At 42.6% G+C, this 27,424-nt stretch overlaps 1 protein-coding gene across 1 annotated transcript in view; it reads right to left on the bottom strand.

Moving 5' to 3' along the window:
* LOC124616292 overlaps nt 1–10,960 on the bottom strand; it is a 415,404-nt gene extending 404,444 nt beyond the window's left edge. The window contains exon 1 of the mRNA XM_047144595.1: nt 10,824–10,960. Coding sequence (XP_047000551.1) covers nt 10,824–10,960 — 137 coding nt within the window. The remainder of the gene's footprint in view (nt 1–10,823) is intronic.
* Nucleotides 10,961–27,424: the final 16,464 nt, after the last annotated feature.

The raw sequence follows: 27,424 nt of genomic DNA, 5'->3' as shown, positions 1-27,424 counted from the left end.
TCCACGAACAATACGAGACTGGAATAGAAGGGAGAACCGATAGAGGTACTCAAGGTACCCTCCGCCACACACCGTCTGGCTTGCAGAGTATGGATGTGGATGTAGATGTGGATCTTACGCTGTTTGTTGATATTCTTTGAAATAAAACTGAAAAATTCGATCGATTTTGAAAAAAAAAAACAGAAGTACACGAGCAGGTTTTGAATACGTTACCTCCAGCGCGGTAAAGTGAACCTTTAACGCTGCGCTACGCTGACTTGCTCAGAATACATTTAATGTTACAGGTATTCAAAGCGCGCAATGAATTTCAAAATCGGTTTTCTCAAAAACCAAGGCCCGTCGCTAATTACCGGATAGCCAGGTACTCAGGGTAAGCGCCTCTAAAACATAGTTGACGCTCATCAAAATCCTTGATTTATAATATGGAGGGTCCCCTTGTAAGACAAGAACGTCACTCATTTTACACAAGACACTCCATAACGAGGAGACCGCAATTGCAGCCGCCAGCCGAGAGTGCGACGTGTCGAGACGGGCAGGCACACCCTGGGAAGATGCAGGCGGCACGCGACGACGGCCTGGAATCTGGCCAGCAAGGCGCGGAAGCTGCCACTCTACGCTTTGATTGATGTCAAGTGCAGCGCGGGCTGGGGGGACAGAGGCGGTGCTAAGATTCGCGGTCGCATCGGGCCCAGCACAGCGTCCCTGCCGGCTGCGACTCGCGAGGTCACGCCTTTGACGTCACAGCAGGCACAGCCTGGCAAAACGTGCGTCTCGTTCAGAGGAACCACTTGCCGCGGGCAAACTATATTCTCACATACAATTCAGCACAGTGAATTCGAGGTGCGCACTAGGCTGGACACGGGTATGTTATGTGGTGACTGCCCGAAACTCAAAATGTTTATGTCATGCTACAATGACGTCTATAATCTCACTCAGGTTGCACACCATGGGCATATTTTGAATGCTTGTTTAATACACACTGAAGAGCCGAAGAAACTGGAACACCTGCTTAATATCATGTACAGCCCCCGCGAGCAAGCACAGGTGTCGCAACACGACGTAACATGGACTCGACTAATGTCTGAACTAGTGTTGGAGGGAACTGACACCACGAATCCTGCAGGGCTGTCCATAAATCCGTAAGAGTCCGAGGGGGTGGAGATCTCTTCGTAACAGCACGTTGCAAGGCATCCCAGATATGCTCAATGATGTTCATTTCTGGGGAGTCTGGTGGCCAGCGGAAGTGTTTAAACTGAGAAGAGTGTTCCTGGAGCCACTTTGTAGCAATTCTGGACGTGAGGACTGTCACACTGGCCTGCTGGAATTGCTCAAGTCCGTCGGAATGCACAACGGACATGAATTGAAGGAGGTGATCAGACAGAATGGCTACGGATGTCACCTGTAGGAGTCGTATCTAGACGTGTCAGGGATCCCATATCACTCCATTACAGAGGCTCCACCAGCTTGAACAGTCCCCTGCTGACATACAAGGTCCATGGATTCATGAGGTCATCTCCATACCCATGCACGTCCATCCGCTCGATACAATTTGAAACGAGACTCGTCGACCAGGCTACAAGTTTCCAGTCATCAACAGTCCAACGTCTTTGTGTCGTGCAATCATCAAGGGTACACGAGTGGGCGTTCTGTTCCGGAAGCCCTTATCGATGACGTTTCGTTGAATGGTTCGCACGCTGATACTTATTGATGGCCCAGCACTGAAACGTGCAGCATTTTGCGGAAGGGCTCCACTTCCGTCACGTTGAACGATTCTCTTCAGTCGTCGTCGTTGTTTGTCCCGTTCTTGCATGATCTTTTTCCGGCCTGAACGATGTCCGAGATTTTGTGTTTCACCGGATTCCTGATATTCACGATCCCCACTTCATCGCTGCGTCGAAGATGTGTCACATCGCTCATGCTCTATCTGTAACACCACTGTCAGACTCACTTAAATCTTGGCAACTCGCCAGTGTAGCAGGAGTAACCGATCTAACAATTACGCCAGACCCTTGTTGTCTTATCAAGGGGTTCCCGACCGCAGCGCCGTATTCTGTTTTTTACATATCTCTGTATTTGAATACACATGCCTGTATCACTTTCCTTATCGCTGCAGTGTATAAAGAAGCTGGCTCGCTGATATCCCTGTATCAGTGGTCAATGATCGCCGTTTCACTTTCACATTTTGTATCTATGGACTATACAGGCTGATTCCGTAATGATGTTACAAACTTTATGGAATTGTGGAGAAGGGTAAATGTATCTATTTGAGGTAAGGGACCCCGGTCCAGAAACGACGGAGTAGAAAATTACAAGCGAAAATCGTTCTCACACCCCTGACATTGGAACACATGTACCGGTACCACTGTTGCAAAGATTGCAGGGTTTCCAACGTTCAGAGATGGTACTATGGACCAAAACAAGAAAAATATTCCTGATAAACATGGGCTCGAAAAGGTTTATTTTAAGAGTTACGGGTACTTTTTCACCTTGGTTGCTATGAAACATCTCTCTTCTGTTGCAACCTCCTAGGTTTCCACATTTTTGGCCGAGGTACCATGGACCAAAACAAGGAAAACGAATACAATGTGTACTGAAAAGTAATGCCTCCGAATTTTTTATATGAAGACTCCTAAAGCTTTTGAAACAAAACAAACTTTATTAACATTCTACGCCTTAATTCTTCACGTCTACATGTTTATTTCTTAATACTGTCACCGTGGCACCGAAGAGATTCCTTCCAGCGAGAGGCCAGTTTAGTGATAAAGCCACTGTAGAATGTTTGACTTTTGCTGACTGAGCCACAACCTCAACTCTCCTTGAACCGCTTCAACAGTAACAAAATGAGGTTCTCGAAGTATTCTTTAAGTTCTGGTAATATATAAAATCGGATGAGGTCAAAACGGGACTGTATAGAGGATGATCGATTACAGTGAACCCAAGACTTCGGATTATTGCAGATGCCTCAGCGCTCGTGTGTGGCATGGCGTTGTTATCCTGAAGGAGACTGTAATCCATGTGCGAACAAATTCATCGAATTCGAAACTTGGTTACAGCACGCTCTTTCTCGCGCAGCGACACGGTTATGTTACACACTACCAGGCTACATGCCGCAATCCGGAGCCCTCTAACGGCAGAGGGCTGCAAATACGTAGACATGAAGAATAAAGATGTAGAATGTCAATTGTTTTATCAAGAGAGCTGTAAGATTATTCATATAATTTATTCGGAGGCGTAACTTTTCAACAGGTCCTCACACTGGAAGTCACGGCGCTCAAAATTTATAATTATCACCTGTGAATTTAGGTACATGTGAAAGTAGGCTGTTTAGGTTCTTATATTGGTAACGCCACCGCCACGTAGCGCTCCGTATGAAGACACTGGCTGTGCTGTGTGCAGTTCGTGGCTGGGTGGCATTGTTGGAATTTGCTATTGTGGTGTTGGGCAGTTGGCTGTTAACAGCGCGTAGCGTTGCGCAGTTGGAGGTGAGCCGCCAGCAGTGGTGGATGTGGGGAGAGAGATGGCGGAATTTTGAGAGCGGACGATCTGGACGTGTGTCCATCAGAAAGAGTAAATTTGTAATATTGGATATCATGGACTGATATATATATTATGACTTTTGAACACTATTAAGGTAAATACATTGTTTGTTCTATATTAAAATCTTTCATTTGCTAACTATGCCTATCAGTAGTTAGTACCTTCAGTAGTTTGAATCTTTTATTTAGCTGGCAGTAGTGGCGCTCGCTGTATTGCAGTAGTTCGAGTAACGAAGATTTTTGCGAGGTAAGTGATTTGTGAAACGTATAGGTTAATTTAGTCAGGGCCATTCTCTCGTAGGGATTATTGAAAGTCAGATTGAGTTGCGCTAAAAAATATTGTATGTCTGTTTAAGCACAGTCATGCATAATTGTTCTAAGGGGACGTTTCACATGTATCGACTGCGAAGACAGTGGCGACTTCACCTTTTAAGAAATATGAGTCATGTAGTTTACTAGAGATATGGTCATTAACGTTTGTTTATTAGCTTCTTAATGTCTTCGCCAACGTTAGTTTGGTGTACAGCGTTTTAGGTTTATTCCCGTTACTTGTTTTACGGCCGTCGTGAAACGCTTTCAGTGTAAAATACTAAACGTTCCTTAGTCGAATACTTCTTCCAAGCGCAAACACTGTCTTGCAGAGTATTTCAGTATTGGCATTTCTCATATAGTTATTGCCATTGCTTCAGATTTGGTTTCGAAGTACAATTCTCGGGTGGACAACATCATTGATTACACGAATTCATATTTAATGGGAAAAAAATGGTTCAAATGGCTCTGAGCACTATGGGACTCAACTGCTGTGGTCATCAGTCCCCTAGAACTTAGAACTAATTAAACCTAACTAACCTAAGGACATCACACACATCCATGCCCGAGGCAGGATTCGAACCTGCAACCGTAGCGGTCTTGCGGTTCCAGACTGCAGCGCCTTTAACCGCACGGCCACTTCGGCCGGCATTTAATGGGAACTTCATTTCAATAGTCTGTGAATCTTACACAAGTGAACAAGGCAGTATCTCCCTGCGCACCTAGCCCCAGGTACTCATACAGTTGTTTCCGTTACTCAGTGTGACAGCAATTTAAATTACACGCAACAATGAAGTTTGCAATTGCATTTTAATTACACTAAATCATTCAGTTTTTTGATATAAAAGAACACGATGTGGCTGACTGTGACCATCACCTCCACGGGACTGAAGAACTTACAGTTATGAGGGAAGTAAAAGTAAGGCAACAACTGACATTCATTTAGAAAAAAAGGAAACTATACAAAGATTTTAGGCGAACTTCATAATTAGAAACTTGCTGCGGAACTGTTGCACGTGTGCCGAGAAAACTGGTCCCAAGGAACTGCAGTACTGGAAACCAAACGTTGGTACCAAATATCGTGGCAGATACTTACAAAACCTAAAGAATCAAATCTATACAAGAAATTTTCCTCCAGTTTTCTTATGTCGTGACTGAGAACAAACGTAGACTGAATGAGTATGAACGCACTAGTGTGTAGTGGTGGTGCGGAAGTTCACAACGTACGTGGAATAACATGAAAAATGTTATCGAATAAAGGTACAGCTGGAAAACTTCGTATTACTGAGAACATCAGGAACGTCTTGCGCAGTGTCGAAGATTTTCGATATTAAATACCATTCACAAATGACTTGGAAAGCTGAGAGCTGTAATTGTGTTTACTCATGTGCTCCGACACAGCGACCCACACTGTTGAAGACGATTCTGAACGTTCCATGACAACATTTACGGCAACTTCGTTGCAGCCTGATTTCGTATGTAAGGACTGTTATCTTAAACAAAACTTCAAAAAATACTTTGTTAGTAAATGTTTTGATGATAATAGGGACATGAAAACTTTAGTTCTGGGCTGGCTGAAACTCCAGATAGCAAAATTCTATGCCTAAGAATAAAACTATTCTCTCACAAGAGTATAATTCATGATTATACTGAGCAGAACTACGTGGCTGGATCTCACAATATTGTAACATGGGTTTCTCCGATATTTTCCAGCTATTCGGCTCTGACCTGTGCTTTCTACATTAGGAGAAGAGCCAGATTGAAACACTGGTGCTCATCAACGGTTTACAGAGAAGGTAAAGCAAACTCTCGTCCCGCCGGTGCCATTAAATAACTTTATAAATGAACTGATGCACTACAATATTAATAATCAAGTTAACCAGCTTTTACTTACGAGGGCATCATCCGACTTTAACTGACTAGCATTGTCGACGAGGGTATAGTATCTAAGAACAACGCTGAATAATCTTGGATACTGTGCCCTCTTTGATAACAACTGTCAGCTTAAGTCTGATGATAGCCTTATAAGTCATGGACGATTCTCTTAATAAATTAACAGTGTAGAGCATTCAAAGTACTACGCTTTTTATTCAAAATTATGAAGCTATCCTACCAAGAAACGATGGAAGCTCAGTTAACAGAAAATAATTTGGTCACGGAAACGCCGTCCCATTTAAAATAGTGCCTGTCCTTATCTCGCACTCCCAGCAGAAGTGATGATGCGTTGATTCCGCAGACAAAACGATGATTATCTATTAAAACTAATAAATTTATTGACATTGAGACTGAGGAAATAAGTAGTTGCCAAAGTCGATGGTATGGAAATTATGCAAAGAGGGGCACTATGCCGAAAAAGCGTAATTTGCGTATCTACCCAGACAAGAAGCAGCAACGTCATCACTGAGGACTCAGTTGAGGATATTTAGAAATGGGTGCAGTTTTTCTGCAACACTATGAAGAATATAAGGAGATAATGAGTTTACAAGAATATAGCAGCTTTCGTCGCGCATAATGTTTTTAAGGATATAAATTCTCAAAAAATGCACTGTCTGTAGGTTTCTGTTTGAAAAGAAGCCGGACGAAATTATAGATCGTGTGTGAACGACAAAAGATAGATACAAAAAGGAAATAATACTTGTAAAATTTTTAGAACAAAAGTTAAAAATAAAAATTCAAACTTCTAGTGGTTTATTTAGATAAGATGAGAATTCACACTCACTGTGAAGAAATGCTGACAAAATGATACTATACAAATGATATTGTTCAAATAAAGTGTCAATCAAATTATATTTTTGATCGAATGTATTGAAAATGAGAGTGGTCTACTTATAAGAACTGGGTAATGTATACTTTTAACCTGCCTGTCTCTTGCGAAGCAACGGGGCTGCCACTATCCAGAAGTTCAGTTTGCTTTGGTGACTAACAGTTTTCTTTCAATTAAAAACCAATATTTGGTATGTCGCGTACTTTGTATACACTAACGTTTTCTAACTTTTATCTGATACCTTACTTGATTTAAAACAAATGGCCTAGATTTGATTTTTATTTATTTTATTTTTTCTTGTTCCGTGGATCACACTCGCGACATCGCCCCACGATACGGAATGCGTCAGTAGGTTTCCAAGTAAGATACATTTCTTCTGCGAAAACATGGCTGCATACTGACCATTTACATAACGGATCTTTCTTAATCTTCATCTACAAGAAAATTGATAAGTTTATGCCAATCACACATATGCGATCTCCTCAGAAATAACATATTGTCAAGGAGAAGTGAACTTAATTTACTTTTAAAACTTTCGCTATCTGTCACACCTTTAATTCATAAAGGACGAGTTCAAATATTTTTTGTGGCTGCAAACTTCTCCTGGCCGTGCAAGAGTACCGTGTATTTGTGGATGTTGGAGACTACTTATCTTCCTAGTGCTACACACTGAGTTGGGAAAGTCATGGGATACATTCTAAAATCGTGCCGGACCTACTTTTTCCCGTACATGGGCAGAAACTCAAAGTGGCAAGGACCCAACAAGTCACCTGGAAAAATATTGAGCCATGCTGCGTCTATAGATGTCTATCATCGCGGAAGTGTTGCCAGTGCAGGATTTTGTGCACGAACTGACCTCTCGATTATTTCCCATAAATGTTCTAAGGGATTCATTTCAGGTGATCTGGATGGTCAAAACTTTTCTCGAATTGTTCAGAATGTTCTTCAGACCAGTCGTGAACAAACTGTGGCCTGGTGATATGGCACATTGTCATTCGTATAACCTGAAGATCACGATTGGCTGCAAATAGTCTCCAAGTAGCCGAACATAACTGTTTCCAATCAATGATCGCTTCAGCTGGACCACAGACCCCGGTCAGTTCCATGTAAACACAACCTACACCAGCTTGCATAGTGCCTTGTTGACAACTTTGGTTCTTGGCTTCGTGGGGTCTGCGCCATACTCGGACCCTATCAACACGTCTTACCAAGTGACATTGGGACTCATATAATCAAGCCACGGTATTCTAGTCGTATTGGGTGGTCACGTGCCCAGGAGAAGCACCGCAGGCGTCGGTCGTCTGCTGCCATAGCCCATTAACGCCAAATTTCGCCGCACTGTCCTAATGCATGTATTCCTCGTACGTCCCACACTGATTTCTGCAGTTATTTCCCGCAGTCTTGCTTGCCTATTAGCACTGACAACTCTAAGCAATCGCCGCTGCATTCGGCCGTTAAGTGAAGATCTTCGGCCACAGCGTTTTCTGTGGGGAGAGGTAATGCCTGAAATTTGGTATTCTCAGCACACTCCTGACACTGTGGATCTCGGAATATGATATTCCCTAAAGATTTCCGAAATGCACTATTCCACGCGTGTAGCTCCAACTATGAATCCGCATTCAAAATGTGTTAATACTCGTCGTGCGGCCGTAATCAAATGAATGTTTTTCACGTGAATCAAATGATTACAAATGACACCTGCGACAACGCACTGCCATTCTGTACCTTGTGTACGTGATACTACCGTCATCTCTGTATGTGTACAGCGCTATCGCATGATTTTTTTCAGTGTGTTTATCTCTGGTGGTGTAATTTCGAACTGTACTTAATGTAACATATCATTGTTAACTGATTGTAAAATTTCATGGTGCAATCATGCGGTTGCTCGAAAGCTCGCAATGTGGGCGAACAATAGTTAGATAAGAACGATGTGCAATTCGACCAAGGCAAGTTTCTGGCTAGAAGGGTAATAGCGTGTTTCGTAACTATTTAAAGTGCAATATGATATACCATTATTACTTCTAATTCTGTTCCCTTCTTACGGAGAGTAAATGGCTTAACTAGTCTCCTCTTTTTCTCCGTGTCGTGCAGGTGTTAGTGTACAGCTATACGCCCGCACATGTACCACATAGCGTCTGGCCTTGTTTGAATGTTTATGACGTCATCTCTCCTGAACTACGTGTCCTGCAATGATATTATTTTATAGGTACGTTCAGTATCACATGAGGATGCTGTGTGGAAAATGTGTTGTGAGTAGAGTCGCTAACAACGAAGTAATAAATTGAAACGCCATGCACGGTGATGCAGTTTTTCACGTATCTCAGAGTTTATGACGTCATATCTCCTAAACTATGTGTCGTAATATGATATAACATTGTAGGTACGTTTATCAGAATATGTGGATACTGTCTGCGAAATTTCTTGCGAATGGACTTCGTAGCAAAGAAGTAATAAATTTAAACGTAATGTATGATGCGGCAGTTTTTCCATGCAACTCATTGTTTACCACGTCGTATGTCCTGAACTGCGTGTCGTAGAATGGTGTTATTATGCACTTACATTCCGTGCTATATGTGCATACTGTCGGTAAAATTTGTCGCGAGTAGAGTTAGTAGCAAAGAAGTAATAAATTATAACTCGATGCCTCAATTTTGCTGTATCAACAGCGGAAAAGTAGTAATCGACAAACATTTTTCCTTTCACTAGTTTGTAGTGACTGTCAGTGAGAAGTTTTTAAGGATTTGAAATTATATGTAAAGTTTGTTGCAAGTGGTTAAGTGGTCTGATTCTCAAATATTGGATGTATGAACTCTGGGAATTCACAAGTCACAGACTAAGCTCTTTTTTCGTCCCCAGTGCCGCCCCCTTTCATAGGCAGGTGGTTCTTACCGCCAAAGCGATTGTTGCCTGGTACAAGGTATATATGTACCAAGTTTGGTTGAAATCAGTCGTGTGGTTTAGGAAGATATGTGGAAAATACACACACATATACCGGGTGATCTAAAAGTCAGTATAAATTTTAAAACTTAATAAACCACGGAATAATGTAGATAGAGGGGTAAACATCGACACACATGCTTGGAATGACATGGGGTTTCATTAGAAAAAAAAACCATATTGCTAGACGCGTGAAAGACCTCAGTCCGTGCGATTATTGGCTTTGGGGTTACCTGAAGTCGCAAGTGTATCGTGATCGACCGACATCTCTATGGATGCCGAAAGACAACATCCGAAGCCAGTGCCTCACCATAACTCGGGACATGCTTTACAGTGCTGTTCACAACATTATTCCTCGACCACAGCTATTGTTGAGGAATGACGGTGGACATATTGAGCATTTCCTGTAAAGATCATCATCTTTGCTTCATCTTACTTTGTTATGCTAATTATTGCTATTCTGATCAGATGAAGCGCCCTCTGTCGGACATTTTTTGAACGTTTGTATTTTTTTGGTTCTAATAAAACCCCATGTCATTCCAAGCATGTGTGTCTATTTGTACCTCTGTATCTACATTATTCCGTGATTTATTCAGTTTTCAAATTTATACTGACTTTTTGATCACCCGGTATATATATATATTTGTTGAGATAACTTACACACAGATACACAATAAGAGACAGAGTTTTCTCCATGAAGAAGAAAGGGCCGTACCCTCCCAATTTGCTAAGGGCACAAAGCATATCAACTTTGAGGGTGACATGAACGTGTTTCAATCAACCGTGAGATCCTCTGCTACAAAATGCCATCTATAACGATGCTGTAAGTTACTTCGATAAATCTCTATATTACCCGAAAGCTTTAGATGTAAATTCCTTTTTGACTCACCATATATATATATATATATATATATATATATATATATATATATATATATATATAAAAATGTGTGTGTGTGTGTGTGTGTATGTGTGTGTCGTACGCATCCGTAGGCGACGCCGCGACCAAAAACCTTTTTCATATTCAATTTAAAGCACAAAAAATCAGTTTTATTTTGTACTTGTAAATGTGACTGCTTTGTGTATGTATACCCACTCGCGAGAAAAGGATGTAGTGGACCGCATGCTGGGCTAGTACGAAAATAAAGCAGTTTACGAAATCACTTACTCAGTGATGAGCCAACAGAGACCACATGTCCCTTACACTAATACACTCATACGGCATTCTTGGAAATCTTATCGGCGGCGCTCGTGTGTACATCCTGCCGGTGGCTAACCTGTTCCTGGAGCCAGACCTGGCGAGGCGCCGGCGCTGGGAGGCGCCCCTCCGCCTGCGGAAGACGACGCCGCCGCCGGGCCGCTCGCACCACCACAGCTCCGAGTCGGGGTCTGCGGGGAACGCGTACCTCAGCATGACCGCGGCCGCACTGGCTGGCGGCTCTGTCGCGGCCGTGGCCGGCCACCGCAGCAGCCGCCGCCGCCGCCACGCTATCTGTGTTTACGCGCGCGCCAGCCGAGCGGAATGTGCCCGCGCTGCTGGCCGGCCGGCAGTCTGTCAACACGGCACCTGCTTCTCACGGGCGTACTGCCTGCTACTACGGCGCTTTAGTCCCCACTAAAGCAAACAGCGCGACGGTTCTCGCATTTGCAGACACTCATTTTTCTGTTAGTAACACTACAAACGTCGCTACAGTGTCGGGCATAACCAACAGCGCCGTCTAGTATTCATCACGTTCTGTAGACTTAGAGAAAGCTTTTGACAATGTTGACTGGAATACTCTCTTTCAAATTCTGAAGGTGGCAGGGGTAAAATACAGGGAGCGAAAAGTTATTTACAATTTGTACAGAAACGAGATGGCAGTTATAAGAGTCGAACGACATCAAAGGGAAGCAGTGGTTGGCAAGGGAGTGAGACAGGGTTGTAGCCTCTCCCCGATGTTATTCAATCTGTATATTGAGCAAGCAGTGAAGGAAACAAGAGAAAAATTCTGAGTAGGTATTAAAATCCATCGAGAAGAAATAAAAACTTTGAGGTTCGCCGATGACATTGTAATTTTGTCAGAGACAGCAAAGGACTTAGAAGAGCAGTTGAACGGAATGGACAGTGTCTTGAAAGGAGGATATAAGATGAACATCAGAAAAACCAAAACGAGGATAATGGAATGTAGTCGAATTAAGTCGGGTGATGCTGAGGGAATTAGATTAGGAAATGAGACACTTAAAGTAGTAATGGAGTTTTGCTATTTGGGGGAAGAATAACTGATGATGGTCGACGTAGAGAGGATATAAAGTGTAGACCGGCAATGGCAAGGAAAGCATTTCTGACGAAGAGAAATTTGTTAACATCGAGTATAGATTTAAGTGTCAGGAAGTCGTTTCTGAAAGTATTTGTATGGAGTGTAGCCATGCATGGGAGTGAAACATGGACGATAAATAGTTTGCACAAGAAGAGAATATAAGCTTTCGAAATGTGGTGCTACAGAAGAATGCTGAAGATTAGATGGGTGGATCACATAACTAGTGAGGAGGTATTGAATAGGATTGGGGAGAAGAGTAGTTTGTGGCACAACTTGACAAGAAGAAGGGATCGATTGGTAGGACATGTTCTGAGGCATCAAGGGATCACCAGTTTAGTATTGGAGGGCAGCGTGGAGGGTAAAAATCGTAGAGGAAGACCAAGAGATGAATACACTAAGCAGATTCAGAAGGATGAAGGTAGCAGTAGGTACTGGGAGATGAAGAAGCTTGCCCAGGATAGAGTAGCATGGAGAGCTGCATCAAACCAGTCTCAGGACTGAAGACAACAACAACAACAACATCTTATAGTCTGTCTGCACACTAAGAGCGACCAGGTAGTTCCAGTTCTCACTACCCAGCTACGTCGCAAGGAGCACCTGTAAGCTGTGTGACACTTAAGTGTCTCGCAGAGGGTTCATCAAACCACCTCCACAATAATTTTCTATTATTCCACTCTCGAAAAGCGCGCGGAAGAAACAAACACCTATATACGAGTGGCGTTTGAAAAGTCCGTGCAAAGTCCGAGAGATGGCACCACCTGCGTGTATCGAGATCATGTTTAGTTAGTAGCATCTTTGGAAAGAACGCACACCAACTTTCATAATGGTCAAAAAATAGCCGAAAAGCCACGATCGCTTCAATATCGTTTCCCAGATGACCGGTTTCAGAACTCTGAAGGTGCCATCATCGGATCTGAAACGTGGATTAACATTTATAAAACCATATGGACATCATAGCACGTGAGGCAGACCATCTGATAAAATCATTGTCACAACCAATGAGAGCAGTTTTTTATTATTTTTTATTAAAAAATTATTTTATTTAAAAAAGGCGAAGACCATTCCTTCGGCCGGAAAGGTTACGGCGACTGTCTTTTGGGATTCACAAGGGATAATCCTCATCGACTATCTGGAAAAGGGTATAACTATTACAGGTGCATATTATTCATCGTTATTGGACCGTCTGAAAACAGAGCTGCAAGAAAAACGCCGGCGATTGGACCGCAAAAAGTCCTTTTCCATCACGACAATGCACCAGCACACACCTCAGCAGTTGTGGTCGCAAAATAAATTTTCACGTCCTTCCTATTCTCCAGAATTGGCTCCCTCGGACTACTATTTGTTCCCCAATTTGAAGAAATGGCCGACAGGACAAAGATTTTATTCAAACGAGGAGGTGATTGCAGCAATTAATAGCTATTCTGCAGACTTGGACAATTCCTATTATTCGAAGGGATCAACAAATTAGGACAGCGTTGGATGAAGTGTAAAAGGAGACTACGTCGAAAAATAAAAAGATTTACCCCAAACACGTAAGTAGTTTTTATTTTTTGCACGGGTTTTCAAACGCCCCTCGCATTTCCGTGTGAGCTCTGATGTCGCTTATTTTACGATGATGATCGTTTCCCCCTACGTAGTTCGGCATCAGCAAAATATTTTCACATTTGGAGAAGGAAGCTGGTGATCGAAATTTCATGAGAAGATACAGCCAGAACGAAAAACACCTTCATTTTAGTGATGTCCACCCCAAATCCTGTATCATGACACTCTCTCCCCTATTTCGGGATAATGTAAAACGTGCTTCTCCTCTTTGAACTTTCTCGATGTACTCCGTTAATACCATCTGTTAAGGATCCCAGACCGCGCAGCAGTACTCCAAAAGAGGATGGAAAAACTGGTGTAGGCAGTCTCTTTAGTAGATCTGTTACATTTTCTAAGTGTTCTGCCAATAAAACGAAGTAATTTTTTTGCTTTCCCCCAACATTTTCTATGTGTCCTTTCTAATTTAAGCTGAACATACTGCTTTTAGATTTAACCGAAGTATAAGGGATTCCTTTTACCACTCATGTGGATGACTTCACATTTTTCATTATTTGGGCTCAATTGCCAGTTTTCGCACCGTACGCATATCTGAACGGAGTTGTGTAAAATTCACCGGCTATTTTCGGAGGATGCAAAGTGTAGATGTTTCCGTTCCTATCCTTTGCATTTTTTTTTCTTACGTACATGATTGTCTTCTTGTTTATCCAGTTTGTGTTTAGTCAGTAGCAGCTGCATACGCCGTCAGCCCAAAATATTTACAGACTGGAGTTATAAAAAAAATAGAGAGTAGTTAAGATGGTGGTTTCAGTGCTTCGCGTGTTCCAAACAGTCTCTCCCAACTTGAGAACAAAGCACGGAACGTTCATATAATCATGTGAAACTGTCGTAAGTCTTTCTTAGTGATGTTCTTCAATTTTTGAGTCAGAATGTCTCGAACGCCGGTTTCTGTCGTCAAAGCGGTTTCTGTCGTCTACATGTGAATTTCTTCACTTTCTCGTTGTTTAGTAGCTCCACATTGACAACACTAAGTCTCGACATCCGTGATAATTTTTTCAGAAAAGAGTAGTTCGAGTTTTCCTTTTCAGTCAAGTCGCGACAGCCTTCCATCGTCGTCGTTTTTGTTCGGGGGTCCAGGTGAGCGGGACAAACTTTGCACACACTTCCTTCTTCGTCAAAACATTCTGGTGAATGTCTTGAATACTTGATTTTCAAATGTTTCCCCATTGCCACCACAGTCACACGTCTACCACCTAAAATTACTCGCTCGCAACTGATTGGTGTAACGCACAGTTGTTGTTCAAGCTGCATGCGCAAGTTGCGAGAAAAATTTCAGAGCTGCTCCGCGGCATACAAAACTCTCAAGTCTTGTTACGCGACTTCTTGTAGTCTGTACCTCTCCCGAATCAAATCAAGGTCAGTTTTTCATATTTATTTTGCGTAAGATATTTTGATAGGTGTCCGGATCTTTCAATGTTATTACGAAATGCCGTAGGATATGAGAACAAATAAGGTAACTGTTGTAAAATACAAATAGACATATTTTGCGAAAAATGAATAGAAATAACTACTGCTTATAAAACACTCGATTCTCATGTGAACAGAAGGCGGGGGAACGTTTGAGACGGCAGTTGTAAGAGGAAACACTACAGAATCGACCGTAATACGAACACCAGCGACTGAGAACAACATAAAGACTAGAACTAGCAGATGTTATTGCGAAGACACTGGCCTTGCATCTGGTTATGTAAGATTTTACACGGTGCGGGCAAAAAGACAGTGACGGTGACGCTATTTTTCCACGAAGTCCCGGTTTACTGTCCAACTTTTCTTCTTGTTCTCGTAATCTTTTCCTGGTCCCCGCAACACACACTCTCTCTCTCTCTCTCTCTCTCTCTCTCTCTCTCTCTCGCTCTCTCTCCCTCACTCTCCCTCCCTCCCTCCCTCTCTCTCTCTCTCTCCCTCTCTCTGCTCGCACGCAACCCAAGGTCCACGAATGACGGGGTAAGGTTCATACACGGAACAGCCCGCGTCACCTAAGATACACAAAATTTATACTTCCCTGTAGCTGGACACTGATGTATCATAGCCTTCCTTGTAGACAACAAGTGAGCGTTCAGTGGCTCAGGTTACGGTATGATCCAGGAACAGAAACTGATCGCCATCAAATGACGACTGCTGATGAAGTTGCAGCATGTTAGGTGCCTCGAACTGCAAAACAGGAAGACTGAAGAAAAACCCTCCTGAATGTGTTATAGACAGGTGCTTAGTGGTGGGTGTAAGGCGGATTACATGCAAGAGTATCTCTAAATACGAGTATACCATATACTGATATGCTCTCTCATGTATAAAGTTTAGACACATGAATATTATGATAACGTTATCTGACCACAGAGGTTATAGAGGAAAACTGTCAGTGAAGAATAGTGTCAGCCTACTTTTGCGCAGCGTAATAGTGATTGGCATGATAGTGATTGGCATGAATGGACATTTAACAGATTTCCAAGAATCTATTAAGTTCTGATAAGGACAGGGCCCTACATTAACAAGTTGTAAGTAACTTTAAGTTACGTGCAGTCTTACTCTATCCTTTTTATTTACAAATCTTAGTATTCCAAGACACAAAGCATTAGTGTTATACGCTGAAGAGCCAAAGAAACTGATACACCTGCCTATATCGTGTAAGGCCCCCCGCGAATAAGCAGAAGTGCCGCAACACTAATGTCTGAAGTAATGCTGGAGGGAATTGGTAGCATGAGTCCCGCAGGGCTGACAAGAAATCCGTAATACTACGAGGGGGTGCAGATCTCTTATGCACAGTACGTTGCTGGGCATCCCAAACATCCTCACTAATGTTAGTTTGGTGGCCAGCGGAAGTGTTTCTACTCGGAAGAGTGTTCCTGTAGCCACTCTGTAGCAATTCTTGACTTGTTGGGTGTCCCATTATCTTCCTAGAACTGCCCAAGTCAGTCGGAATGCACAGTGGACATGAATGGATGCGGGTGATCAGACAGGATGCTTACGTGCGTGACACCTGTCAGAGTCGTATCTAAACGTATCACGCGTGCCATGTCACTCCAACTGCATACGTCGCACACCATTACAGAGCCTCCACCAGCTTGAACAGTCCCATGCTGACATGCAGGGTCATGGATTCATGAGGTTGTCTCCTTATCCGTCAGTCCGATCGATACAATTTGAACGAGACTGGTCGAGCGGTTCTAGGCACTTCAGACTGGAACCGCGCTGCTGCTACGGTCGCAGGTTCGGATCCTGCCTCGGGCATGGACGTGTGTGACGTCAAAAAATATTCGAATGTGTGTGAAATCTTATGGGACTTAACTGCTAAGGTCATCAGTCCCTAAGCTTACACACTACTTAACCTAAATTATCCTAAGGACAAACACACACAAACATGCCCGAGGGAGGACTCGAACTTCCGCCGGGACCAGCCGCACAGCCAATGACTGCAGTGCCCTAGACCGCTCGGCTAATCCCGCGCGGCTGTGTGATGTCCTTAGGTTAGTTAGGTTTAAGTAGTTGCAAGTCTAGGGGACTGATGACCTCAGATGTTAAGTCCCATAGTGCTTAGAACCATTTGCATTTTTGAACGACACTCGTCCGATGAGGCAACATGTTTCCTGTAATCAATAGACCAATGTCAATGTTGACGGGTCCAGACGAGGCGTAAGCTTTTGTGTCATGCAGTCATCAAAGGGGACACGAGTGGGCCCTCGGCTCCGTAAGCTCATACCCGTAATGTTTCGTTGAATGGTTGGCACGGTGACACTTGATGATGGCCCAGGACTGAAATCTGCAGCAATTTGCCGAAGGGTTGCCCTTTTGTCACATTGAACGATTCTCTTCAGTCGTCGTTGGTCCCGTTCTTGCAGGATCTTTTTCCGGCCGTTGCGATGTCGGAGATTTGATGTTTCACTGGATCTTTGATGTTCACGGTACACTCGTGAAATGGTCGTACTTCATCGTTACCTCGGAGATGCTGTGTCCCGTCACTTGTACGCCGACTATAACATCACCTTCCTACTCACTTAAATCTTGATAACCTGCCACTTAGCATCAGTAGCCGATCTAACAACTGCGCCAGACGCTTGTTGACCTACGAGTATACAGGTGCTGCCTACCACAGCGTCGTATCTCAGTATCTGAATATGCATGCATATTCCAGTTTCCTTGGCGCTTCACTGACAGTAAAGTGATGAATTTCGATCACCTTCTGCAATCTCCAGCTGGGAACTTACCTTCTGTTCTGAAGGAGCATGCAAGGAAAATAGCGAAGTGGACTGCTCACTGTAATTATTGAAATATGTAAGCAGGCTGTGCGGCTGGTCCCGGCGCAGGTTCGACTCCTCCCTCGGGCATGGGTGTGTGTGTTTGTCCTATGTATAATTCAGGTTAAGTAGTGTGTAAGCTTAGGGACTGATAACCTTAGCAGTTATGTCCCAAAAGATTTCACACATTTGAACATTTACGTATGCAGCCTGAACCAGAAATCCACTGACAAATTTTAGAAAGGTTGTTGAGGAATACCTTCAGAATATTTTGATAGAAGGGATACACTGTCTCCAGTCGCTCGCTAGAGTAAAAATGGCATTATAATTTCTTTGGTTTGTTGCTGGAGTGACACTCTTTTCTGTGAAAATACCTTCAGAACCGTGAAGAAGTCTTTAATATGCAATAGTCATAACACAAAACACACAACACAGAGTAATGCAACAACCTTCAGATGCAACAATACTGTGGCTTGGCTGCCGTCGGTGCGGGAACAGCTCGGAATAGCGACGTTGTGCTGCTCTTTTATTGCATTCGGTGAACCCATACGCGAGATGCATATCGGTAGACTATTTATCGGTAAACCTATCCACAGTATTGCTACTTATCACTGTTGACGCAGAACTGACTCTGCCGGAAAATAAAACCCTAGGCGAAGTGGACCATTAGTGAATGCAAACTTGAGGCAATGAGCCAAACAGGGCACTGCTATTACCGACAGCAGGCACCCCGTGAGCGAAAAGAAACGAGACTCGCAGTGCATACCGTCGACATTTGCTGTGCACTATTTTCAGTGAAATACGGCTACATAGCTAACTGGGACAAGAAACCAAACCAAACCAAATTAAATAGCTCTGTAACGAGCCGCCGGAGACCATCGGTTCCTGATACCAAAATACTCAGAATGTATCACAGTACAATCTCTGAAAGTTTATCGGTGAAGTTGTGATTCATCCTGTATATTCATCGCAATGATAGTTCAGGAAGATTGCTGGTTTTTTTTTTTTTTTTTTTTTTTTTTAAGTTGAATGAACGGTGCTTGGAATACCTAGGTACTAGCTGCAAAGTGCATCTCGGCCACAAAGACATCACAGTCTAGTAATAATGGCAAGGGTTAACTAATAGTAGTTACAAATTTTGAGTAGAAAAATTTGTAATGGTATGCAAAGCTCAGCCCTGTCTCCATGACACACACAACATAAGCGCAATTAACAAGTGGTAAAAAAGGTCACTATTCGTCTAATAATTGAACAAAAGACAGTCTAATTACATTTGAAAACACTGAAAGAAACTCATTAAACGGGAATGTGATGAGTTTATACCCTCTAATATTCGGATGGAGTAGTAATGGAAACCTGATTTGTACCGTGCTAGGAAAGCCACCCATTTTCCAAAGCCACAAATGAAACACCTCAACACAAAAAGCATTCGCTAAGGATCTGTAAATACTGTGAATATCACCACTTCAGTCCTTGCAGTACCAACCAGAAAATGGGCATACATTTATAGCATGACGAGTGCCAATGAGCAACGGACTCAGTTGTATTCAAAAGTTACATAATTTTAACGCATCTTATCACAGCCCATTTTTGATCTGTCAGCGACGCATCATGGTATCGACTGCGAAAGAGACCGAAAGAGTTGTGACTGCGTTCAATCGTCCTGTCACCTAACCACCTATCCCCCTATCCCCCGCCGGCCAGAGTGGCCGAGCTGTTCTAGGCGCTAAAGTCTGGAACTGCGCGACCGCTACTGTCGCAGGTTCGAAACCTGCCTCGGGCATGGATGTGTGTGATGTCCTTAGGTTAGTTAGGTTTAGGTAGTTCGAAGTTCTAGGGGACTAATTACCTCAGATGTTAAGTCCCATAGTGCTCAGAGCCATTTGAACCCTATCCCCCCCTCCTTTCTCCATCCCCAACGTGTCACGGAAATTAGTTGCAGATGGACGCACGTATATCGTTGGTTGGCGCTTTAAGTACCACGTAAGACTGAGGTCAGAAGACCTGCGACAGCACACAAATACTCTCATGCCAGTTTTACACAAGTGATCAAAATCGACTAATCGCTGTGGCTGTGTATGTCACGTGATTGCATGTAAATCAGCAGCTAACCATGTCGCGAGAGGGGCAGTGACGTCAGTGATCAATTGACTGTGCCAGATGTCGAGTTTCAAGCTCCTTAGTATGCTGCAAATTGCGAATGCGCAGAAACAAGGACTGTGGCAACCGTCTGCTAGCGTCATAAGTTAACCTATTCTCGCCGAGCTTCCTTCCATTACAGTGACGCTTTTTGTGCTTTTGTGTATTCTTTATCATCATTTAGTTGCTTACATTGTTTTAGTGACAGATTGAGAAGGCTGTATGGGGGCCTGGGATATTTGCTACTAGTGTTGTTCCACAAGGGAGACAAAGTATCCGAAAACAAAGAGGTGTTTACGTTACACAATACCTGGACATTGAAATATCCGGCACCATGCATAAATAAGAAACTACTTAGACAAACAGTTTAATGGAAATTGTTTGAACGCTGACAAAGGCAGATCTATCTTAAAAATATAATTATCGATGTTATTTGGCACTTAGAAGAAAAGAAAAACCAATGGATAAAGTAAGAAAGCGCTGTCTACTGCGGCCTAAATATTGTTCCGCGTGTCTGTAAGTACATATTTTCTCAATAAGATAAATGTAGATGTTTTGAAACGTTTGGACGACACGTTTCTTATTCTTTCAATTCTTAGAACTGCGGCGAATTTATCATACGAACATTGTCAAGAACATTCAGTATGAATTACGCCTTGATCACTAATCGCGTCTTGTACCGTCTCTTGTTCCTACATTCCGTTACTATATTTCGATTTTTCTGTAAAACTGAAGGTCCCTCATTGCCCGACCGCCACCGCTCAGGTGTCGTTAGAGGGCACACCAGACAGTTCTCACAACAAACATAACTTTTGGCAGTGACGTGTAAACGAAACTGACCACTCGTGACAGGCGAGCCCCAGTACGGAATGAAACGCCAAGAGCGCTGGAGAACTCTCACTTGGCACGAACAGTCGACTGAGAAATCAAAATTGTTCGTGTGAAAGAAGTTTAATGTACAAACAGTGTTCGTCTGCACCAGTGGTAGTCAACCTGCTGCCTATCACCCACTAGTGGCCGGTCTAGCTTTCCCCGTAGGCGATAGGGTTTTCAAAAATATTTTCATTAGGTTTTCATAAAATTTTGATGTAAGACATTTGGTAAGTACTTATTATTACTATTATTATTATTATTATTATTTGCTGTATCTTGCTGTAACTATGTTTATGAATTTTATTCTACGTCTTTATCCATCATGTCTATACATTCATTTCCCAACATAGTCACCCTGGCGATTAACATATTTCTTTGAACGAAGGACCAGTTTGTTGATATCGTCACTGTAGAATGTTTGATATTGTTGACGGAGATACGGTCTCACCTCTACGTGCAACACTTGTTCTCTACCAAAGTGAAGTTCTCGAAGGTATTGTTTTAGTTCTGGAAACAAATGAAAACCGGATGGGCCAAGTCTAGACTGTATGGAAGGTAATCGATGACAGTGAGCTACAGGCGTCGGCTTGTTGCAGATGCTGCAGCCCTCGTGTGTCGTCTGGCATTGTCATACTGGAGAAGAGGGTCTACATGGCTGGACGAACTTTTCGAATTCGAAACTCGATTACAGCATGCTGTTCCTCAAGCACCAACATAGTTACGCCCCACACCGACATGTTAGAAGTTGCAATTCATAGCCCTATAGCGGCGGAGGACTGCAAATATATAGACATGAAGAATGCTAATAACATTCGTTTATTTAAAAAGCTTCAAAAGTTTTCACATAAAAAAATTCGGAGCCATTAACATTCACTACGCACTCATAAATCACCATTCCTGTGAAACTGGTGTGCGGTTATAAAATTTCACTACTAACAGATATCCAAAAGTGGACGGCAGGTAAAAAATGTTGACTACTCCTGGTCTAAACCATTAACGTTCGGAAAAGGTCTTATAACACGACTGTTTGGTCACTATCGTGCCACCTGAGTATATTTCCCTTGAAAGATAACACAGATTAACGGTGTGTACGGAGGCATACATACAATCATTTTTCCCTGACTCGTTTCACGAACGGTAAAGGAAAGAAAACTGATAATATTGGTATGATACACCCTGTGTCACGCACTTTGTAGTGAACTGCGTAATGTTAATTTTCGCAGGTGATTTTACATAATATGGCTGCTCTGAGATTTTATTCAGCAGAATTGGACTAGCGAGTGATTTGTTACACTATGGCCTTCTGTCTGAGGCTAGAGCACTTGCCAAACTACAGGGCACAGGCACAGAAAGGCATTCTCGTCATGCACGTGGGAGAGTCCATACCGTTGCTCTGAAGGGGTGGCTGCCTCAGTTGACAGTCGCTTGCTCACCTGCACACTCACTGAGTTGTCGTTGCTGTAACTTCACTTCATAGCATAGCACCGCAGCCTTCAAGCATCATAGGTGCAGAGAAAGTTCTGTATAGTCAGGCACGTTTTATTGTAGGCAGTGCTATTAATTTTTTGTCGGAAGAAGCAAATGTGGAAGTAAAAATCTAATTAAAAGCTGTATCTGAGAGTGTAGTAGGTATTAGCTATTCCGGCCGCTAAATAAGGTAAATAAAGTAGAGGACAAACACGTGATAACAATGGCGATGTTACTGAAGACAGTCCAACTAAAGCAGAGTTACTTAAGCACTGTTTTTCTGAAATTTCTTCACCAAAGAAGACGAAGCATATTTTCCAGAATTCGAATCGAGTAAAACTGCCAACATGGATAACTTAGAAGTAGATAACCTCGGCGTACCGAAGCAGCTTAAATCAATAAAGCTAAGCCTTCGGTCCAGACTGATTAGCAGTCAGGTTCCTCTCAGAGTATGCCGACACAATAGCTCCTTACTTAGCGATCATATACAACCACTCGCTCGTCAAAAGACCCATCCCCAAAGACAGTAAAGTTGCGCAACTCACACCAGTACTCAAAAAAGGAAATACAAGTATTCCGTTGAATTACAGACCCATATCTGTTGATGATGATGATGTTTGGTTAGTGGGGCGCTCAACTGCGCGGTTATCAGCGCCCGTACAACCTTTGCTCAGTCCAAAGTCGCCACTTTCATGAATGATGATGAAATGATGAGGACAACAAAAACACCCAGTCATTCCGAGGCAGGTGAAAATACCTAACCCCGCCGGGAACCGAACCAGGGACCCCGCGCTCTTTTTTTTTTCTTTTTTTTCTTAATCCCGTTTTGTTCCCTTGTGTTCGTTGCATCTGCTCGGGGCGGACGTCGTAAGACATCCGTTTAAGTTCGTTGTTGATCGATTAGCTCAGTTTTTTTATTACAGAGGGCAGCTAACCCTCTCACCGAACACGCTGAGCTACCGTGCCGGCGCGCTCGGGAAGCGAGAACGCGACCGCGAGACCAGGAGCTGCGGACGCGGACCCATATCACTAACATCCATTCGCAGTAGGATTTTGGCACATATACTATGTTCGATTTATTGACAAACAATCAACAGGAATTCAGAAAATATTGTTTCAAGTGAAACACAACTACCTCTTTACTCTCGCAAAGTAATGTGTGCTGTCGACAGGGGATGGCCATACTTTTTTGACTTCCAGAAGGCTTTTGATACCATTCCTCACAAGCAACTTTATCATATTGCATGGCTATGGACTATCGTCTCAGTTGTGCGACTGTATTAGTGATTTCCTGTTAGAAAAATCACTGTTCATAGTATCTGACGAAAAGTCATAAAATACCTGACGTTCTTCAAGGAAATGTTATAAGACCACTGCTGTTCTTGATTTACATAAACGATTTAGGAGACAGTCTGAGCAACCTCCTTAGATTGTTTACTGATGATGCTGTCATTTACCGTCTTGTAGAGTCAAAAAATGAGCAAACCCAATTGCAAAATGATTTAGAAAAGCTATCTCCATGTTGCGAAAAGTCGCAGTTCACTTCAAATAGTGAAAAGCGTGAATTCATCCACATGGGTAATGACAGTAATACGCTAAACTTCAGTTACACGATAAATCACACAAATCTAAAGGTTGTACGTTCAGCTAAATACTTGGTGATTACAGTTACGAATAACTTGTACTGACGTCTCAGTCACATAAATAACGCCGTGCGGAAAGCAAAGCTAAGAGTACGATTTATTGGCAGAATACTTACGAAGTGCAACAAGTCTAATAAAGAGACTGCTTACACTACGCATGTCCGCTCTCTTCAGGAACATCGCTGAGCGATGTGGAATCCGCATCAGATAGGGTTCACGGAGGACATCGAAACAGTTCAAAGAAGGATAGCCCGTTTTGTCGTAAAATACGGCGGAGAGCGCCACGGATATGGTACGCGAATCGGGGTGGCAATCATTAAAACAAATGCGTTTTTCGTTGCGGCAGGAAATGTCAGTCACCCACTTTCTCCTGCTAATGCGAAAATATTTTGTAGGCGTCCACCTATTTAAGGACAAATGGTCATCGTAATAGTATAAGACAAACCAGAGCTTGCACGGAAACATTTAACAGTTCGTTTCTCCCTCGCGCTTTTCCATAGTGGAACGGTAGAGAAATAGCCAGACATTCAACTGTGAGTTGCAGAGTAATCATGTAGATGTAGAAGTAGGTACCTACGATTCAGATACGCTCAGATGCTCTGATATCGAGTGTCTTACTCATCCAACGCTTAAGTGTCACGGTGATGGCCCTTCCAGTAGGTAGCTCAGAGAAATGCCTGCGAGGGGTGACGCGTGGAAATAGAAACTGTTTCTTTCCTTCGCTTTCTTCCTCCCTGCAGTTGCCCGTAATGTGTTTCTAGCCGCTAACAAAAAGATGCTTTAATAATAAGCTTCGTTGTCACCGTTTTGTTTCGTTCTTCACCGTTTATGGTCTCTCATTTTCTTTTATGTTTTATGACCAGTACCAATGTCAAAAGGCAACATTGTTGTGAAACGTGCACCCAGCAATTAACCGAGTAAAACGAAACATGTATCGTGAAGGAATAACGCATTTCACAAATAGTTGCAGGCACAGCACCAGTATTAATAATACGCTACTGACACCGTGTAGAATAAATGAAGAATCTGACCAATAATGTTCAACAGGTTTAGTGGTTAGCATTGTTACCTCTAGATCGCGAAATCGCCGTGTAAAGTGCATAGCGAAATGTTAGCAATTCTAGGTTTGGTCAGAGATAACGTAACAGCTCATAGTAGCTTGAGGCGCGAATAATTATGAATCCCTGTCACGTTCAGAAAAGACACCCTTGTCACTGAAAAATATTATAAATTACATTCATTTTAAATTTACACTTCGCTCCCGTTCTTCGTAACTCACAGTTTTCATGGATAAGAAAGGGTACATGTGCCTTTAAAATAATAAAACATGATTGTGTTAAACGTTATATGCATATTACGACCCTTCACGCCGTGTAAAGTAAAGCAATTTGAGTATTAAATAACTGAAGAGACTTTTAAATAATCTACTGTGCCGTGTACTGTCTTATCGGGAGAGGTACGATGCATGCTCAGTCAGATCAGTCACGATAGAAAAGCCAACTCCCGGCCTTATTATTCAACTTACAGATTATGTTACTATAATAATAATAAAGAACTATTTTATCTGTTTAGCGTGTGTGTCCAGATAGGGCAGTAGATGATAATATCTGTTATTTCGTCTGTTAAAATGTATGCACATTATAAACTGTCAACCGGGCACAGAACATGTTAGCTACAGATGAATTAGTAGCTCACAACAACATAACAGGTCCAGAATCTTCTACGCTCCGGAACTGGGTGTTTCTGTTGTCCTGATCAGTTCATTTAATCTTCACCACGAAAACTTGCAAGTCGCCGAAATAGCGCCAAGTAGGAAGACATTAATCAGGCGCCCGAACACCCGAGACCAGTCTTCTGGCCAATTATATCACACGATTTCTTTTAATTTCATTATGCTTGATGAACAGCACATTGCTTGATGATATGCCAGTCATGTGTGACATCTGACCATTATTATCGTGGTGGCGACAGTAGTGCTCTCTTCCTCCCTCCCTCCTTCCACCCCCCCCCCTCTCTCTCTCTCTCTCTCTCTCTCTCTCTCTCTCTCTCTCCCTCTCCCCCTCCTATCACCCTCACCCTCTCCCTCTCTTTATTTTCAGCACACTAGCTATCCTATCTGTAATTCATCTGCTTATGAATCTACTTAGTAGTAAGTACTGAATGATATAGCCTTTAAGAAAAGCTGGGTTTAATGCAGAGTCAAGTTGCTGAAAGGATCATGAGTTTTCTGAGGCTATTCAGACAGCCAAAACTGTCCAAACGAAATGCGCAGGCTAATTAATTATGTCTTACCTGTCGATATGACGACAGCGATTCTTGATCGAACAGCCTGATGAGCGTAGCAGTACAGATTGGAAGATACGGGTACAGCCATGCAAAGCTGACTTTGAGATCGAATACGGCGCATATCGCCAGGATTATTTGGAGACGGAAGATGGTGTTCTTCCAAAACCACATAAACCAGCGTTTCTTAAACTGCGTTCCACAGTACGTTGGGGTTCCGTGGAGATCTCCCAAAAGTTCCGCAAAATTTGAATACCTTTTTTCATAATTTTCAAGAGGGCAACTAAAAAGTAATGCACATTAACGCCTCCACCAAATACAAAAACAGAATAGCAACTAACCCCTTCTTTCCACTCACTAATGTGAATAGTCGTACGACTTTTGTGTGCTATAGCCCCATTCGCCTCACACAGTCAGCGTATGGGCGCTGATGACCGTGACGAGCGACCTCCACATGCAGCAACAACAACAACAACAACAATGAATGTGATAACAACAGCGAATAAGGCTATCTTTCTTAGAAACCAGACACAATCTTGTTGACGGTGTACTCTACACTGAGGGAACGGGTGCAAAAGGATTGATTGTACCAGGCCATTAGAGAGAGAGAGAGAGAGAGAGAGAGAGAGAGAGTCACTCTCTTCAAGTCATTTTGACTCTCTCCCCTCTAAGTCTTTCTCACTTCTTTAGGAAAATAATTACATAACATGGATGTTTGTTTGTATTAATAGTTTGAATTTTACGTTCCTCTGCAATATTATCAGTGTAAGTAACCGTTCAAACTGTATTATACCTTGAAATATAGCTACATCTGAATTTGTTTGTCTTAAAATCGATTTCGATCTTTCGTGGCAGGATTTGTGCTTTAAAAATGCAGTCTCAAGTGTTCTACTACTCTTCTACTCTGGATTGAAAAACAAGCTCTAACAATGTAGTTAAGATAGTATTGAGAGTAATATTAATGAAATCGACTCAGAGAATTTAACCCGGTTAAAACTTCTACAATTAATCGACCCAGAGCAATTACTATAAAAACTTAAGAAGTATGTTGAAAGTTGTTATCTTCAGGATTCAATTAATGTTAATCTTCATTGCAAAAAGAGTTATCCAGATAGCTCTATTGTACCACCTACAATGTGACGTCATTTGGAATTTGTTCATAAAGGAAAAGAAATTGGATTCTTCGTGTGAAAGCGTGATTAACACTTAGAACTAAAGAATGTTATCATTCAAAGCACTGAAACTGTGAATGAAAAAGCAACTGAGTCTTGTTACTTAGTTATTAGGTAGTTCAGGGCAGTGCAGCATCTCATTAAATCTATGGATATAATAACATGTATATTAGGTG

Source organism: Schistocerca americana, chromosome 5, assembly GCF_021461395.2.
Source record: "Schistocerca americana isolate TAMUIC-IGC-003095 chromosome 5, iqSchAmer2.1, whole genome shotgun sequence".
NCBI lineage: Eukaryota > Metazoa > Arthropoda > Insecta > Orthoptera > Acrididae > Schistocerca > Schistocerca americana.
Note: the sequence above shows the minus strand (reverse complement) of the source record. Positions and strands in the feature narration are given on the sequence as shown.